We start from the raw sequence: 17,391 nt of genomic DNA on the forward strand, positions 1-17,391 counted from the left end.
GGAATAAGCCGTGTGCCACTGTAAAAAAAATATGTAATATATTACACGAAAATATGTAAAAGTACATAAATAATAAGTGTAAAATTATACACGATAAATAATAGAAATTTTTACCTTTTCATTATTTATCATGTAATTTTACATTTATTATTTATGTAATTTTACATATTTTTTTACTGTGTTTCTGAACAGGAGCAAAAATTACATTGTCATTACTTGCTATTTACAATTTATTATACAATTATTATACATTTATTATTTATTAATTATTACACAATTTATATAATTATCAGTACTATTTAATTTTTTTATTTTTTAAGTTTTTTCGAGAGTTAGAATTTTCAAAGATTATTTTAACTTAAAATTCCATGAATTTTTCAAACTGAGTAATAAGCAAGAATTGTCGAGAAAAAAAGAAGATAATTACTTTAACCTTTATTACTTTATATCTTGTAAATTTATTTCTGTAGAAATACGTCTGGAGGAAAGTATTTTGAAACACATCTTCAAAATTATGCAATTACTTACGACTTTTTTCATAAATTGCAAGAGCTCGTTGATTCTTCTCGATTAATTCTTTGTCTCATCATGAAACTTGCGATAAATCTTCATAAAATGTATTCATTAAAGAAAAGTCAATGTTTTTCAAATCCATATGTGTGTTTCTGAGCAGGAATAAAAATTACATATATTATTATTTACTATTTACATTATTATATAATTATAAATACTATTTAATTTAATTTTAATTTTTTTCGAAAGTTGGCATTTACAAAGATTTTTTTAGTATATATTCCAATAATAAATTCCATAAATTTTTCAAATTGAGCAATGGGAAATAATTGTCGAGAAAAAAGAAGATAATTACCTTCTTTAACCTTTAATTGCTTCATATCTTGTATATTTATTTCTGCAGAAACACGTGTAGAAAAGTATTTTGAAATGACCCACATCTTTAAAATTTATGCAAACGCTTATGATTTTCAAGGAACTTTCAAGAAACGAGTAAAAAAAAGTTTACATCCATTGAGTCATCCTCAATTTCGATGAAAGAATCAATCGATCATCGTGAAATTGATTTCTCTGAGTTAGGACAAGGATTATTTCTCTGTGCTTGAAAGTCTCAGAAATTAATTCTGTAATATTTTATGTGCGCAATTTTTTTTAATACAAATTATTTCTCTCCAAATACCAAATTATTTGATATAGGTAACATTTACTTATATGCGAAATATATGTAAATTTTATTATTATATTTTATTATTATAAAATAATTATTATATTATTATATAATTAAATATTCTTAGACATATGTAATTAAATTCTATATTCAACATATTTGTTTAATTTTAAGAAAACTTAATTAATTTACTGTGTCAAATATATGAAATATTTCTCGTTACTTATATTTATATTCGATTGTTCCATTTCTTGATAATTGCTGGATCGATTTATTTGGCGAATAATTACTACATTTTCTTTAAATCACAGTAATGGCTGTAATATGTAAATGCGCATGTTCCTACGTAGCAATTAAAGTTAATTAACACTTGCGGATATAGCTAAGTGACGTTCGAGAAATCGATTATTTGTCATTTTCTGCTTACGATAAAAAACGTGCAAAATAAGATGATTTTTTTTATATAAGATGATTTTTTTTAATACAAACTAATATATTCTTCTTTAATTTTTCTGTTTTATATGAACGATATATTTTCCCCAAAACATATAAAATTATAAATAGTAAAACCTATATTTTTAACCATTCTCGTGAATTTTACATGATATTTTCTGCATTTTTTTTGTTATTGTAACATGCTTTTGAATTTTACAAAGCGCATATCGAGACATAAATTTACAATGTATGTGCATAGATATGTGCGGTTTTGTAAAATTTGAAAATTCACTGCAATGAAAAAAAATGTGAATAAGTATGAATTTTTAGTCATATGTCATATCGCATCTAAATTGCAATTTTTTTCCACGAAAAAAAAGAACAGGATTTAATTTTTATTTAAAGAAGTTGACTCTTGTTCTCCCCAAGAATTGTCGCGAATTTTTTTTTTTTTTTTTTTTTTATATATATACGAACTCCACGAAAACTTTCAGCCGACTTCGGGAAGAGCGAAAGCACTTGCGATCTCCGAATCACGAAAGTTAAAATTGAAGCAAGACGATGCATCGGTGACTTTGAACTCTCTTTCTCATCGTGCACCCGCATCTAAAATTCTGCGAGCCGCTCCCTCCCCTGCGGAAGTGACGTCACTAACCTCTAGTTAGGCGAGGTCGGGATCAGCGTGTCGAGTCCGCATCGCGATTTACTTTAAATTCGATTATTCGTGTAGTAATCGAGAAATTGACACTTCAAAAAACGAGTATATTAATTATTATGTTTATTATTAATTATTATATTATTATTTGTTATTTTTTAAATTTTATGTTAATAGTATCAGAAGAACAAATTTTTAGAAAAAATTTTTTAGGATATTTTGAACTTTTTTTCATGAAATACATGTGTTTATATCAGTTTATATAACTAAATACTTATTTATATTGATTTATATTGATAAATCAGTATCTACATTGTAAAAAATATTTAAAATTACATGTAAAAATATGTAAAATTGCATTAAATTAATTATGTAATTTTACATATTTCTATGTAATATATTACATATTTTTTACAGTGTAATTAATATATGCATATATCAGATATATAAATCTACATGTGACAGAAATCATTATATTTATAATTTTTTAGTGTTACAAAATACAGTGTTTAAGAAAAAAAAGATTTTGAGCTTTTTTTTTTTATGAAAGCATTTTAAATAAAACATTTGTATATTAGCCGCTTAATATTTTTAAAGCTCCCTGAATATGGCATTAGATTTATCGCTTTAAAATAAAGCCTTTATTATTATTAAATAAATAGGAATTAGCATTTGCAATTAGCATTTGCAATAATTTATATGAAATACAGTTTTTAATGGATTTGTTATATTCCTTGATTTATTATTAATTTATTAAATATTCAAATCTCCATGATGTTTCTGAAATAAAAGGAGTCTGCGAATGTGACAGTAAAACACAAAACTGAAAGTTTGATAAAATACTGTATTATTAAAATCTCGTTTTTTACTCGTTTAATCCTGACGATTTTTCAAATAAAATTACACGAATTTATGATTTGTGAATTAATAAATACCAAGGGAAAATTGTCTCTGCATTCTGTCCGCATGAAATATATATGCGTGATGTTGCAAATACACTTTCGAGAATAAAACTGGAATGCAATAGGTCAGTGGGACGAAGATATTATTAATTACACCAGTGCACCTTGTCGAGGAAACAAAATTTCGTCGATGCGAATTATGTCGGCTTTTAATTTTCTAATGCAAAGTCATACTCCGATATGTGCATTCCGGATGGGGAAAGAAAAGCTCCTGGGAATTTCGTGTCAACGCGTTTTTAAATCGTGTTCACTGACCTCCCAGGCTTACGACCTATTCTAATACAGGTGTATACTCCCTGGAAAATCATGAAATTATCATGGAATTTTGTTCTTGAAAAAATCCTGCAATTATTATGGAATTTGATTTAAACTTAGGAAATTTAAAAAAAAAATTGCCCCTTTGATGTTAAAATATAGTTTCAAAGAATATAAAATTGATTAGTTTTATATAAAGTATTTTAAATATATATTTTATTATAATATAATACTATATTACATTATATTATATTACAGAAATACTTCATTTATGTTAAAAAATTATGTATAACAAATAAAATTTTAAAATTTGTATTCTACAATAAATATTTAAAATACTTCAATTTTACCTGGAATTTTGAACAAAAGTACCTGGGAAATCATGGAATCCTCAGACAATTGATTTCTAAGATGTCTAATTTTTTTTTTTAAATTTTTCAGATCGCTCCTTCGACAAAAAAGCTCTGGGGCGTGGACGAAGGAGGCTCCAAGGACGAAGGGGGTGTAAAAGGCGGTGGGACCTTGCTGCACCTGGGCGACCACCAGACCACCATGTGGCGGGATTCCACCTGGAGCACGTCAGGTACGATTCGCGATTATAGTACTGTATTATGCATATATATACATATATATGTCGAACGGAAGCGGCAGAGTTGCCGCTGTGCGTTTATGAAACTCGAGTACGCTCGAGTGAGGTAATCGAAACCGCGCTGGATAAACGTAAGACTCGCAAACAAGTTGATTCAAAACACCTCCGACTCCGTCGTAACGTTCCAGTGTCGTCTACGAGCGGAATCATTTTTTTATGCTGTAATATATTATTGAATTGTTGGCATCGGTCGGTTTAAATACATCTAATTTTTTGGAGAGTACAAATATTTCGGTAATAAAATGATTTTTCTATTCAGGCTCCCAGCTCCTATTGACTATGTTGGAATTGTGACGTCAGAAGCAAGGAAATACACGCTAAAAATTCTTGGATGTCATTTCGATGAAACAACACTTCAGATGGCATACTTAAAATATCTCGGAAACTATCCTTTTCCTTTTATAATCAATCAACAGTTGTGACATGACTGTTCAAGTAGCAAACTGATATCATTTGACATCAAAATGACGTCATTTTGACATCCTTTCTCTTGAAACGTCATTCGAAAAGAATAGTTTTCGAGGTATTTTCAAAATATGCTAAAACCAACTGAAGAGTAATGTTTCATTGAAATATTTTTTTGTTTAAAAATGGCATCTAAGAATTTTCAGCATGTGTTTTCTCTGACGTCACAATCTAACAGACGCAGCGAGGACCCAGGAGCATTATTTTTTTTATGTATCTAAGAAAAGTTTTTATTAGCAGAAAAAGATGAATGAGAAATTTATGTTGTTAAATATATATATTTACTATACAGGGTATTATCAAAATTACCAACAAATTTGAGGAGAAATAAAAGACTTCAAAATTAACATTTTTTATTAATATTATTTTTCTCTACGATGTTTAGTTTTATACTGTATGATATGAAGTAAGAATTTGATTTAAACAATAAAAAAGCACAGAACAAAAGCATAAAAGTATTCACTCTTTTTACAGTAAATGCTCAAAAATTTCTCCATTAACTTCAATGCAAACATGATAAATTGAAAAATCACAAACTTATATAATTATTGTAAAACCAAACGTTATAGAGAAAATTGGTATTGACAAAAAAATATTTTGAAAGAGTCTTCTTTTTTTTTCATAGTTTGTCGGCCTAATTTTTAAACACCCTGTATATATATTTGTCAGATTAAATTAAATTAAAATAAGATTGTTAGATAAAATAATAACTACTATATATTATATACATATATAAATTTCTTATTTTATCTGACAATCTTATCTTATTAATAGTAACTCTTATTTTATCTGACAATCTTATTTTATTAATAGTAATTCTTATTTTATCTTTATCGAACAAGAATCGCGATTATTAAATTAAAAAGCAAATGGCTGTTAATTTAATAATTATCGATTATTATACGAAGATTGTCAAATAAGAATCATATATTAATAAAATAAAATTGTCAGATGAAATAAGAACTACATATTATATAACAATTATTATTAAATTATTAAACTATTTAATTTTTTATTAATGAATTATTAAATTGACAACCATATGTTCAATAACTTGTTATATCTTTTTTCTTGTTGAATTCTTGTTTAATAATTAAGTATTGAAGAAGATTCTCAAATAGGAACGAAATATAGTAAATTAAAATTGTTAGATAAAAATAAGAATTACATATTAATTTTACACAATAATTATGATTAAACTATTTAACTTTGTTAATGAATTACTAAATTGACAACCATATGTTCAATAACTTGTTACATATTTTTTCTTGTTGATCTCTTGTTTAATAATTAATTATTGAAGAAGATTGATAAAATTTTTAGATAAAATAAGAATTACACATTAATTATGGTTAAACTATTTAACTTTATTAATGAATTACTGAATTGACAAGCATAATATGTTCAATAACTTGTTATGTATTTTTTCTTATCGAATTCTTGAATAATTAATTAATTATTGAAGATTGTCAAACAGGAACGAAAGGATCGCATACGAAATTAAATGCACTCTGATCACAAAGCGACGTCTCCGCTTGCGAAAGACGACACGTATCCGTGTAGGAAACACGGAGGTACGAAGCCTCGATGCCGCGTATTTTACGTCGTACACGCTTATTGATTGATACAGCACTAAAAGAACAGCATGTAGATACACATATACGTAGTGAGCTGCTGCCTTTTGCTGGTCCAGGAGGGGGCAGCGTCGAGCTTTTTCGACGTACATACACGACCGATTGAATAACAACATCGACTAATATTGTAATATACATATATATATATATATATATATATATATATATATATATATATATATTATATGTAATTCTGAAAAAGACAGCTCTTCCAATATCGTTTTAACTCGTTCTAGGGTTTATTTTATTATTTCGCGAAAAATTTTCATTTGTTTTTGTTTCATTTTATGAAATGTGTTAAAAAATGGTGCTGCATGTATGCAATTTAAAAAGTGGAACAATTCGGATAATTTTTTTTTATATTTTATCGCAAAAAGATTTTTATTTAATTTGAATGTGAAAGTAATAGTTTGGGCAATTTTTGCTTTTTGCGAAATTTATTTTAAAAGTGATAATTGTTTTTTTCTAATTATTTTTATGGTCATTGACTAAATTTATTTTCCTTCCTCATAGAAGAAAGCTTTGTTTTTCTTATGGTGTGTCACTGTTGATTCATTTAAAATATATTAACGTTTAATTTTATTTTATTATTTTTGTGTTTATAAAAAACTCAAAACATGAAACATTAGTGACACGAATTTATTGACATGCTAATGAAGGCTTTCAATTTCAAAGTCACGGAAAATGATACATAAATGCGCTTTCGAAAAACTTCAGAAAATTTATCCGACGAATGTCAGGGCATTTTGACATTTAAAGCTTATATACATATATCGAATGCTTTATTACATTCACAATTTTGAAATTTTTTGGGGGTTGGACGCGATAAAATATTCCAGATATTTTTATTATTTAATCCATATTTTTTATAATAATAATTCGATTTTTATTAATTTATTTACAATATAGTACAATCTGATTTTTATGAATTAATTTATATATAATATACTACAATTCTCTGCCTTTTATTTATTTTTCAGTTTCTAAATGTTTAAATTTTTTGGGGGGGTTGAACGCGATAAAATTCCAGATATTTTTATTATTTAATCCATATTATTTATAATAATAATTCGATTTTTATTAATTTATTTATAATATAGTACAATCTGATTTTTATGAATTAATTTATACGTAATATACTAAAATTCTCTGCCTTTTATTTATTTTTCAGTTTCTAAATGTTTAAATTTTTCGTGGGGTTGGACGCGATTAAATATTTTTATTATTTACTTCATATATCATTTATAGTAATAATTTGATTTTTATTAATTTGTGTACACAATCTCTGATTTTTCTGAATTAATTCATATATAATATACTACAATAGTTTTATTTATTTTTCAGTTTTTCATTGAAGTGTCAGATATCTGTCAAACGCAATTACGCGAGCAGCGTACGTCCGGTTTTTAGATGCGCATCTAATGAATGTTAAGGCAAGGCACATATGACGCTGCTGCACGCGCATCCACAGGGTGTGCGTGAAACACCTGATTTCACGTAAATACGGCTCCTCGGTGGCGACGGCGACGGCGACGACGACGCCGGTCGCCGTGTGTGCGTCATACCCACGATGGGTGCAACGCGGCTGTTGCCATGGCGACAGACGCCCGGCATCAGGCGGCGGCGGTAGGGGCAACGTCCCAACGCCCAGGATCGTACCTACCGATCCACCCCGGAGTCGGGGCGAGAGAGAGAGAGAGAGAGAGAGAGCACCCTCTTCCCTCTCCGGAGTGGCCGGCCGATCGTGTCCACCTGGGCTCGCCGCGTTTGTGTATCGGCGTCATATGGAGCCGCGCGAGAAAGGGCGGAGAAAAACTTCTCTATCTGCACGGGAGCCTAACGGAATCTCGCTCGATAATGCTCGGCGCCGCAGCTGCCCTCCAACTTGCCGGCAAATTGCTATTTGGATAAATTTCATCCCCTCTCTTTTTTTTTTTTTTTGTATACGTAGCTCCCTTTCGATGGAATCCTCTCGCGTCAAGGTATCCGCCGGATTGTTAATGGATATTTGTTAATTAGGTCGAGGTGTCTCATATTGGAAGAGCTGATTTTTGAACGGGGTGTAGACTCGCAGGGGAAACCCGGCATTTTCGGGGAATTTGATTGGAATTCAGGAAATTTGGAAAAAATACCCTTTTCATAATTTATTAAAACGTTTAAAATATTTTATAATTTTATTTTGAGAAAATGTGATTTTTTTTATTGACAATCTATTTCAGTATCGAATCTTATGCAAGTTTCATAAAAAATTGTTCAATTTTTGAATACGTAATATTTAAATAAATTAGTACTCCTTATTTAATAAATAATTAATTTGAATAAATTATATTAATATTCATTAGGATGTTTATAATAAATTATTTTTTGTTTTATATTATATATTTTTAATTTGGATGCCAAAACTGCTCTTGATAACTTTCTAATAAACAGAAAACATTCAAAAATGTATAAGGAACTTTTAAAAAGCTGTACCTACAAATTTTACCTGAAATTTTTAAACGAAAATACCAGGAAGATCGAGGAATTTTTTTACAAAATTTTACTAATCATCTCTTTTTTTTATTAAATATTTACTGGCGAGGGAAAAAGTTATCCGACATCTTTTATGAAACGAATAAGTATGATAAATAAGTTAGCTGGTAAAGGAAAGTAGGAAATATAAATCTGAAAAATCCTACGAGACCATGTGTACGAATCGTACAAATTCCTTTATAGCGAGAGAAGGTGTTTATATATTATGTATTTGTGTCTATTGATTCTTCTTTGTATTGACTCGCGGAGAGTCGTCGAGAATGCTTTCCTCTGTATAGAGAAAGTGTACTATATATTTCCCACAATAATTTGTGTACGCGATTTTTTTCACTCACCTTGATCAATACTGGGGTGTACGAGCGATTAAGAGTATTTTTCGCCGCACCTGTCAATATTTCTGACTTGCATACCTACCTTCCGGGTGCAAGATGGCTCTCTGATCGCGCAAACAATCCTTCGTAAACACTGGCATGTACGTATTTTTGTCCTTTGCAGATCATGCGGTGTCGCAGCCAATATCAATGGGCACGGGTAGACGTGTGGGAGTTGGGACGGGATATCATCATCAAGCGTCTGAAGTCGGGACAGTGCTCAGCCCCAGAAGCAGGTCAGTATGTCTCTTTTGGTATTTTTTTAAATATTTTTTTTGTACCCACAATTTACCGCGAGTATTTTACTACACACTTACGGAATCCAAAATAAGACGAGCGAAACGTTGATGTTGACGTTCTTCGAGTTGTAGCTGAAGAAACAATGATAATAAATAGATGCCGATTTTATTCATGCTTCCTAACTTTCGATTTTAAACAGGATATATACTTCCGGGAAAAACCTGGGATTTTTTTCTACCTTGACAAATCCTGGAATACTCGCATGGAATTTGTTTTGAACTCAGGAATTTTTTAAAAAAATCGCCTGATTTTATTTTCAAATATGCTCATAAACTTTATTAGGTTTATATAAAGTATATTAAGATATATTTTATTATATATATAATATTATATTATTATATTATAAAACATATTTTATTTTTATCTTAAAAAAAATTCTTTAAATACTTTAATTTTACTTGGAATTTTGAACAAAAGTACCTGGAAAATCATGGAATCCTCAGGGAATTTATTTATAAGATTTGAGTATACCCCCTGTTAAATTTATTTAATTACTGAAACGAAGTTTTAATTAGTTTAATGTTAAATTTATAGAAATTTATCAAATATAGTGCTTGTAAACTTCTATAATTTTTTCCTCATTAATTCGCATATTAGAATTTAACTCTAATAGCACCGTGTTTTTCTTCTACAGTGAAACAGGTGGTTTGGGAGTTAAAATGGTTGAATATGTTCTTGGATCGAGTCCCACTACACCAAAAGATTTGGAACCTCGAATGGTTTCTCTGAGATTGGTGAGTATTTATACGCGATATTATAAAGAATGTTTTGTATCGTTTTACCATTTTATTTATTTTGATTTCTTTATCACAGAATGCCGATGCAGATAAGAAAGAAAAAGAGAAGGGTTCGGCAAGTCCCTTTGATAGTACAAAGGATGACACTGGCCCACAGGGTAACGGATTAGCGTCTCAAAACGGTCTGGACGAAGATAAAGGCTTCAAGTAAGTTTTTATGACATTTATTTTATTTATTATAATATTTAATATTAGACTATTAGAAACTATTTCACATATTAAACGTATACAAAATATTTAAATATTTGTTCCTTCGAGTATAAATTGATATTTAATGTGCGAGTTTATCTTTTATAAAAAAGTAATTTAAAAAAATTTAATTTATTCAAATATTTTAATGTGTAAAATTAAATCTCTAAATTGATTATGCAATACTTGAAATTAATTTCGAGATATTAAATTTTTTTTTTTTTTTTACAAACTTTATTTGCAAACAGTTTCTTTTATTAGTTCTAACTCTTTTTTACTCTCACATTAAATATCAATATATCATATAAATACTGAATAAATACAAAAGAAATATAATGCTGTTAGAAAATAAGTATTATAGCTATGTATGATCCTAGGGTTTAGCGAATCATGTATAAACATTATTTTGCAAGAGATTATTCACGAAATTATAGCAGAAAGAGCACTAAGGTATAAGCAATTTAACAATTCGTCACGTGTGCCATGTACGAGAGACAGAGAGAGAATGCGATTTCTCGCTCATTCATTATAATACTATCTTAACTTTCTTATATGTCACATCCATCGCGCAAGCAGCACGACGAAATAGCGTAATAACGATAACTGTCAAGGGCATGTTCCACACGCGGCCGATGACATCACATTCTCTTTCTCTCCCCCCGCTGTTTCCTTTCGCGATAACCCGCCGTCCGATTTCCAGCAGCGTCGCGCCATCGGTAGCCCTCGACAGAAAGCACAATCCACTTTGATATTACCGACATCACCTTCCTTAGTTGCCTCTGCTATTTTTATATTAAAACTTTTTTTGTTAAATTTTTATATTAAAATTCTTTTTATTAAATTTATTCAAATCGCAATTTTTACAAATTTCGTTTCTAAAATGTTTGAATTTTTTGAGTTTTACTTGCGAATTTTTATTTGTAAATAATTAGTAAAAAAAAAAAAAATTAGAAATTATATGAAAATATATTTGACGACACAAGGAATCTTTCACAAGAATTTTTATTTTAAATTTAATAATTATACTATATTACTAATTTTAATAATTACTATGTATTACTATTTTTAATAATTATACTATATCATACTATTTTATACTATATTATTTTATATTTTATTATTTTTATTTTATATTATTTTACACTATATTACTTTATACTTTATTTATACTTTTTTACACTTTATTTAATAATTATTTAATATTACTCTATTTAAATGATAAATTATTTTATACTGTATATTTTAAAATTGTTGTATTGATTAAAGCTGGAAGTAGTGCAACCGCAAGAATGTAGTTTACTATTGCAGTTTTTGCGTAATTATGATAATGACATTAGGTCATCGTTGATGATCGTCATTGACGTGCACGAGCATTACGTGCTTTCTTTTCTCACGAGATCAGTAACGCAAAGTCGTTTAAACTACGGATTGCGTCCTGTTATATGCGTCACTATTATGCAAAGTGCACCGTTACATGACATGCAGTCAATTGCATAGACATAGAATTTCGCGTGGTTTCTTTGTGCGAAATTATTCATGGGATTGGTCACAGCAGGACTCTCAACTCTTTCTTCAACCGCCTTTTATTTAGAAAATAAATTAAACGTTGCACGTAGCAAACTGAAGATTAGGAAATTATTATTTAAATTCAAACATTTTGTAACAAACCAGAGAATGACGCGAAAAATATTTGTAACAACAATTCCAAAATACAACACAAAATATGTACATGATTTATTTTCTTTATAAAAAATGTAACTTATACTTATATCACATCTCTTCATTCAATCCAATTGATTCTTATATATTTTTCAATTGCAGTCGCACACCCGGAAGCCGCCAACCGTCGCCGGGCGAGGAGGAATTTCAGAAGAACGCCGCCGCCACTCTGGCGGTGAGTGCCGGCGGTGGTGGCGTCGTGCTGCTGAAACCCGGAGTCGACGTCGTTGGCAGCGAGGAGCATTTCATGGCGGCGTTCGCACCCGCGCCGCCGCACCATCTGCAGCACCATCAGGCTCCGCCGACCCATCACCTGCAACATCCGCACTCGCACGCGGCGGCGCAGCTCTTCGGGGCGCAAGCTCCGCCACCGCCTCAGGGTCCGCCGCCCTCGCAGCAGCAGCAGCAGCAACAAGGCCCACCGCAGCCGCAGGACACTACCACGCATTTCGACGTCCAAGTGAGTCCATCTTTTGTCTCTTCTGCTTCTTAAGCCTGCTGCTTCCTCGCTGACCATGTTGGAATTGTAACGTGGAATAGTTTTCGAGGTATTTTGAAAGTGTGCTAAAGACCCAAGTAGCAGACTGACGTCATACATGTCAAAATTGTGTCACTGACGTTTCATGACGTCAAAATGACGTACGCTTGCTACCTGGGGAGCCATCTGAAGTAGCGTTTCATCGAAATAGCTTTTAATTAAAAATGGCATCTGAGAGTTTTCAGCGTGTGCCTTTTTCGCCTCTGACGTCACAATCTGACATGGCTGCGGCGGGGACCCAGGAGCCTTGAGTATTTTGTTGAACGTAGGCGAGACTAGGCGAATGTAGATTGCGCCTTCGATTTGATATTGGAAGAAAAATTGAGATTGCGAGTGCTTTCTCGTAATTAGGTGAACATAATTTAAGTGCTTATGGAACAGCCAAGTATATGCACAGAACTAAATTGATATATAATGCAGGCGTAAATAGGGTGTATACTTGTAGGGTAAATCTTGAAAACCTGAGGAATTCTCACGAAATTTTGTTCAACTTTGAAAAATCAGGGAATTCCCATAGAATTTAAATTCAGGGAATTTTTTAAATTATCCTTTTGTCAATTTTATTTTTATTTAGCATTTAAGAAAAATATGTCTAATACATCTTGACAATATTTAAATTTTTATTAAAACTTTGTGATTTTTTTATTGACAATTAGTATGAAATATCTCATAAATTTTATAGAAAATTATTCAAATTTTTAATAGATAATATTTAAATAAATGATATATTAATAAATAATTAATTTTAATAAATTAGTATTCCCTGAGACGTTTATATTTTTATGGGGGAATTCTCAGGGAATTTTTTTTTACCAAATTTGATTAGACACCCTCGTAAATAATGTTGGCTTAAAACATTTTTTTCATCTTGCGGATTTCTTACAAAACAGTTGTAATACCGTGTTTTATTGTCGTAATGAGATTAATCTCGATTACGTAAATGTTCATTCTACCTCTTTCTCATACGATTTTATTTTCCGAGAAATTTTTCTTGACGCCCACACAATATGAAATTACCGGAGACGTTATGTGTAATCATCTTAGGAGACATTGAGAAACTTCCTATATAAAGAGTAGCTTTTACTTTCATTAACTATTCTTTTATCTCGAAATGAAGAAAGTAACTTGTATCTCTAAAAAGAAAAACTATTCTTACTAAAGATTAAATTAGTTATTGCTTTTCCTTTTTTCTCATGCAGAGAAAAGAATTTTATTTTCTCTAAATATTTATATATTCATGAAATATTTCCAAATAAGGAAACAAAAAGAATCCTTATGTCGTTATTTATAAAACAATATTTTAAGATATCTCTGCTCATCAACAATTTTTAAAATACTCTGCTATTTAAATCTTCCAAAATACTTCATCACTATATTTGCGCTGCTCAGCTGAAGAAAAACTTATTTTGACGACATATTTACCCATAATTATAAAGAATTCCAATTACTATAATGGAACTAAATCTCCAAAATAGGATTTAATCTTCGTATCATTTTTTAAACTTTAGTCGCAATCGCATGAAACGCGATTAAAGCATTACTATTTTCGAATATAGCCAAGTCGGAGAAAATAGCTAGGTACACATACATACATACTGTTTTGCGCCAACATTTTATCGTTGTGCGTCATATCCTCGTTTTCGATGACAGGACCGATTCGTTTGGCTTCGACGCAAGTATCGCTTACACCTGATTTTTTCTTCGCTTCGTATCTTAGAGTATATTTCCTCTGATCGAGAGAACCTTTTCACAAAACCAAGAATTATTTTAGACAAAATGCAAAACTATATTGTGCGCTAAAAAAAATAAAAGATGTTCAAGTAACTTGAACGAGAGAAAAATTTATATAACAAGCTGTATATGCAAAAGGAAAAAAAAACATATTTTTAGAAAATAAAATATTAAAAATTAAATAAAATAAATTAAATTAAATTGAAAATAAAATTAAATAAAATATTAAAAATATATTTTTTATTTTATTCAAAGCGAATATCTCAAAATAAATTAATTTTGTCAATGATACCACTCGCGCGACCTTGATGTAGTATAATATTCTTGAGAGCATACTTTTTATCCTGTTCGACCTCATAAAAGGCAGCCCTCGCGATAATACGTGGCGATTTAAAGGAGGGGGACCTGTATAAATCATTGAGTGACAGCTTCTCGACGTGTCTACTTTGAGCATCTATTCAGAAAATAGAACAGCTGTATATCTGTACCACACCGAACGTTCTTGCATCTCGTCGAAGTGTTTATATTGGGACACTTCATCCACAGAGCATGATTATGTTCTCATTATTAATTTTTTTGCAAACATGTTTGGCACAATTTTATTTAACTCTTTATTGGCTATACAGAATGAAAAATCCTTTACTAGAATTAAAGTATTCATAATAAAAAGATCTAGGCTACTATATATATATATGTATATCAAAAGAAACCAAGAAAGTTAAATACAGTTTATACAAAAGACGGATAAAAAAACTAATTATTTATTTAGCTTTTTTTTATATACATATTTAATAGCCTACATTTGTTATTATGAATTTTTAATTCTAGTGAAGGATTTTTTATTCTATGTAGCCAATAAATAGTTAAATTTGTCGATCTAACTTTTTAACACTGTATAATAAATATGTATATTTAATAACATAAATTTCTCATTAGCAATTTTTCATTTTTTTCTGTTAGAAATAAAAAAAATTTTTTAGGTACATAAAATAATTTAAAGCGGCTGAGAATCCTGCGGTTATGTTAGATTGTGATGTCAGAGACGAGAAAACACACTGAAAATTCTTAAATGCCATTTTTTAAATGAAAAGATATTTTAATGAAACATTAAAGACATCCGAAGTGCTGTTTCATCGAAATATCTTTTCATTTCGAAATGGCATCTAAGAATTTTCAGTGCGTTTTCTCTGACGTCACAATCTAACATAGCTACAGTGAGGACTCAGGAGCCTTAAAATTATGTTTTTATCTAAGAAAATTTTGTTTATTCATTTCTAGCAGAAAAAGATGAATGAGAAATTTATGTTATTAAATATATATATATATATATATATTTTTTTTTTATACAGGGTGTTACAAAATTATCGACCTAAAAACCTTAATATTTGACATTTGGAGCGAAAGTTCTCCCTTTGAAAGACGTAAAACAGCGTTGAATAGATTCTCTTCCGCGTTGATTAAGGCTGATTGAAATGAGGGAACCCCCGTGAATAAAGAAAGACAGGACAATTGTAACACGCTTTCTTGCCTACGGGAAATAATAGCCACCATTATTGTTTTCGAAGGGGAAAAACGCGACAAACAGTTTCCATGCAAAAAAAACAAAACTCTTACAGCAGAATAGATTATTATCATCAGTCGTAATTGACTATAATGGTATTTTTTATCTCATGGCAACATATTTGTCGGTATTTTAATTATTAAGAAACCGCGTATAATGACACTTTATATTTGTATCTTCTGATTATCTGAAAAATATGCCTTAACAATACTCATAATAATATATTCAGAATATACCTAATTAAAATTGTAAAACGAAATTATCTACAATGTGCCTGAGGACTTTCAATGCAAATGTGAGATAAATATTATTTTTATTTATTTAACTACTTATTGACTACAGAATGAAAATCCTTTAGTAGAATTAAAGTGTTCATAATAATATCCAAGTTACTAAAAAAAAACAAGAATAATTTACATTTTTTTTTATCGGTTTTTTTGCATTAGGTCGACCTAATCTAAATAAGAAAAATATAATTTATTAAATTTTATTATTACAATTAATTTATTCTAATTATTAAAATCAAATTTTTTAATTTTAAAATAAAAATTAATTTTTTATTAAAATTAATTTATTAAAAAATAATTATTTAACTCTTTCTTGATTTCTTTTTAAATATAGCAGCCCAGATTTGTTATTATGAACACTTAAATTCTAGTAAATAATTTTTCATTTTGTAAAGCCAATAAAAAATTAAATGAAAATAACATTTGTCAGAAAATAACAGCCATTTAACTTAATTATCTGCAAATCTCCTGCATTAATTACAATTTGCTGTTGTATGATTAATTTCAGAAAGTGAGATTTAACTAGGATTTAAGGTACCGACAGATAGTTGCCAGGTACGCGATGGCGGAATGCTACAAGTCTCTCCTCGGATTTTCTCGCTTCTTCTCCCTTTGCTCGGCGTCTCACGCCTCGATGAAAACGCAAAATGCGGTGCAAAGTCGCCGGCGACCGTGAACGAGACTAGATGCCTGGAAAAAGATAGACGCGACGTATTAATTTTACCTGACAAGCAGGTTCCACTTCCGCGAATGTATGCAGCAGTTTAGAGAGAGCGAGCATTTTTCTAACATCTCAACTTCAGTCGCTGACAAATCTTTTCTCGAGAGAACGACGGATAAGGTTTTTTCTTTCAACTAAAGTATAAGACGCTATAGATTAGAACGATAAAATTATATAGAGGGTGTCTCGTTTTAATTTTTTTGTTGAGAATTTCTCGAAAACTAAGATTTTCATCGAAGAATGTCCAGAAATTTTCGAGATTTCATCATTGTTACTTTTTTAAACAGAACCATCTTAATTTTCTTATGTAAATCGACTCCTTATTTGACGTAGAAAAATTGTTAGAGTGAAATGTGAATTATTTACAAAATATTTTTTATGCTTTATTCTGACATTTAAAAAAAAATATG

General features: G+C 29.8%; 1 protein-coding gene across 1 annotated transcript in view; it reads left to right on the plus strand.

The window, feature by feature from the left end:
• The window catches only part of pum (pumilio), a 122,663-nt gene that overhangs the window by 16,859 nt on the left and 88,413 nt on the right, over positions 1-17,391 (plus strand). The window contains 5 exon segments of the mRNA XM_029316344.2: positions 3,929-4,070; positions 9,263-9,374; positions 10,073-10,172; positions 10,252-10,382; positions 12,246-12,603. Of these exon segments, the coding sequence (XP_029172177.2) occupies positions 3,929-4,070; positions 9,263-9,374; positions 10,073-10,172; positions 10,252-10,382; positions 12,246-12,603 (843 nt within the window).

Source organism: Nylanderia fulva, unplaced genomic scaffold (genome assembly GCF_048542155.1).
Source record: "Nylanderia fulva isolate GAGA-0341 unplaced genomic scaffold, ASM4854215v1 Scaffold52, whole genome shotgun sequence".
In the NCBI taxonomy this organism is placed as follows: domain Eukaryota; kingdom Metazoa; phylum Arthropoda; class Insecta; order Hymenoptera; family Formicidae; genus Nylanderia; species Nylanderia fulva.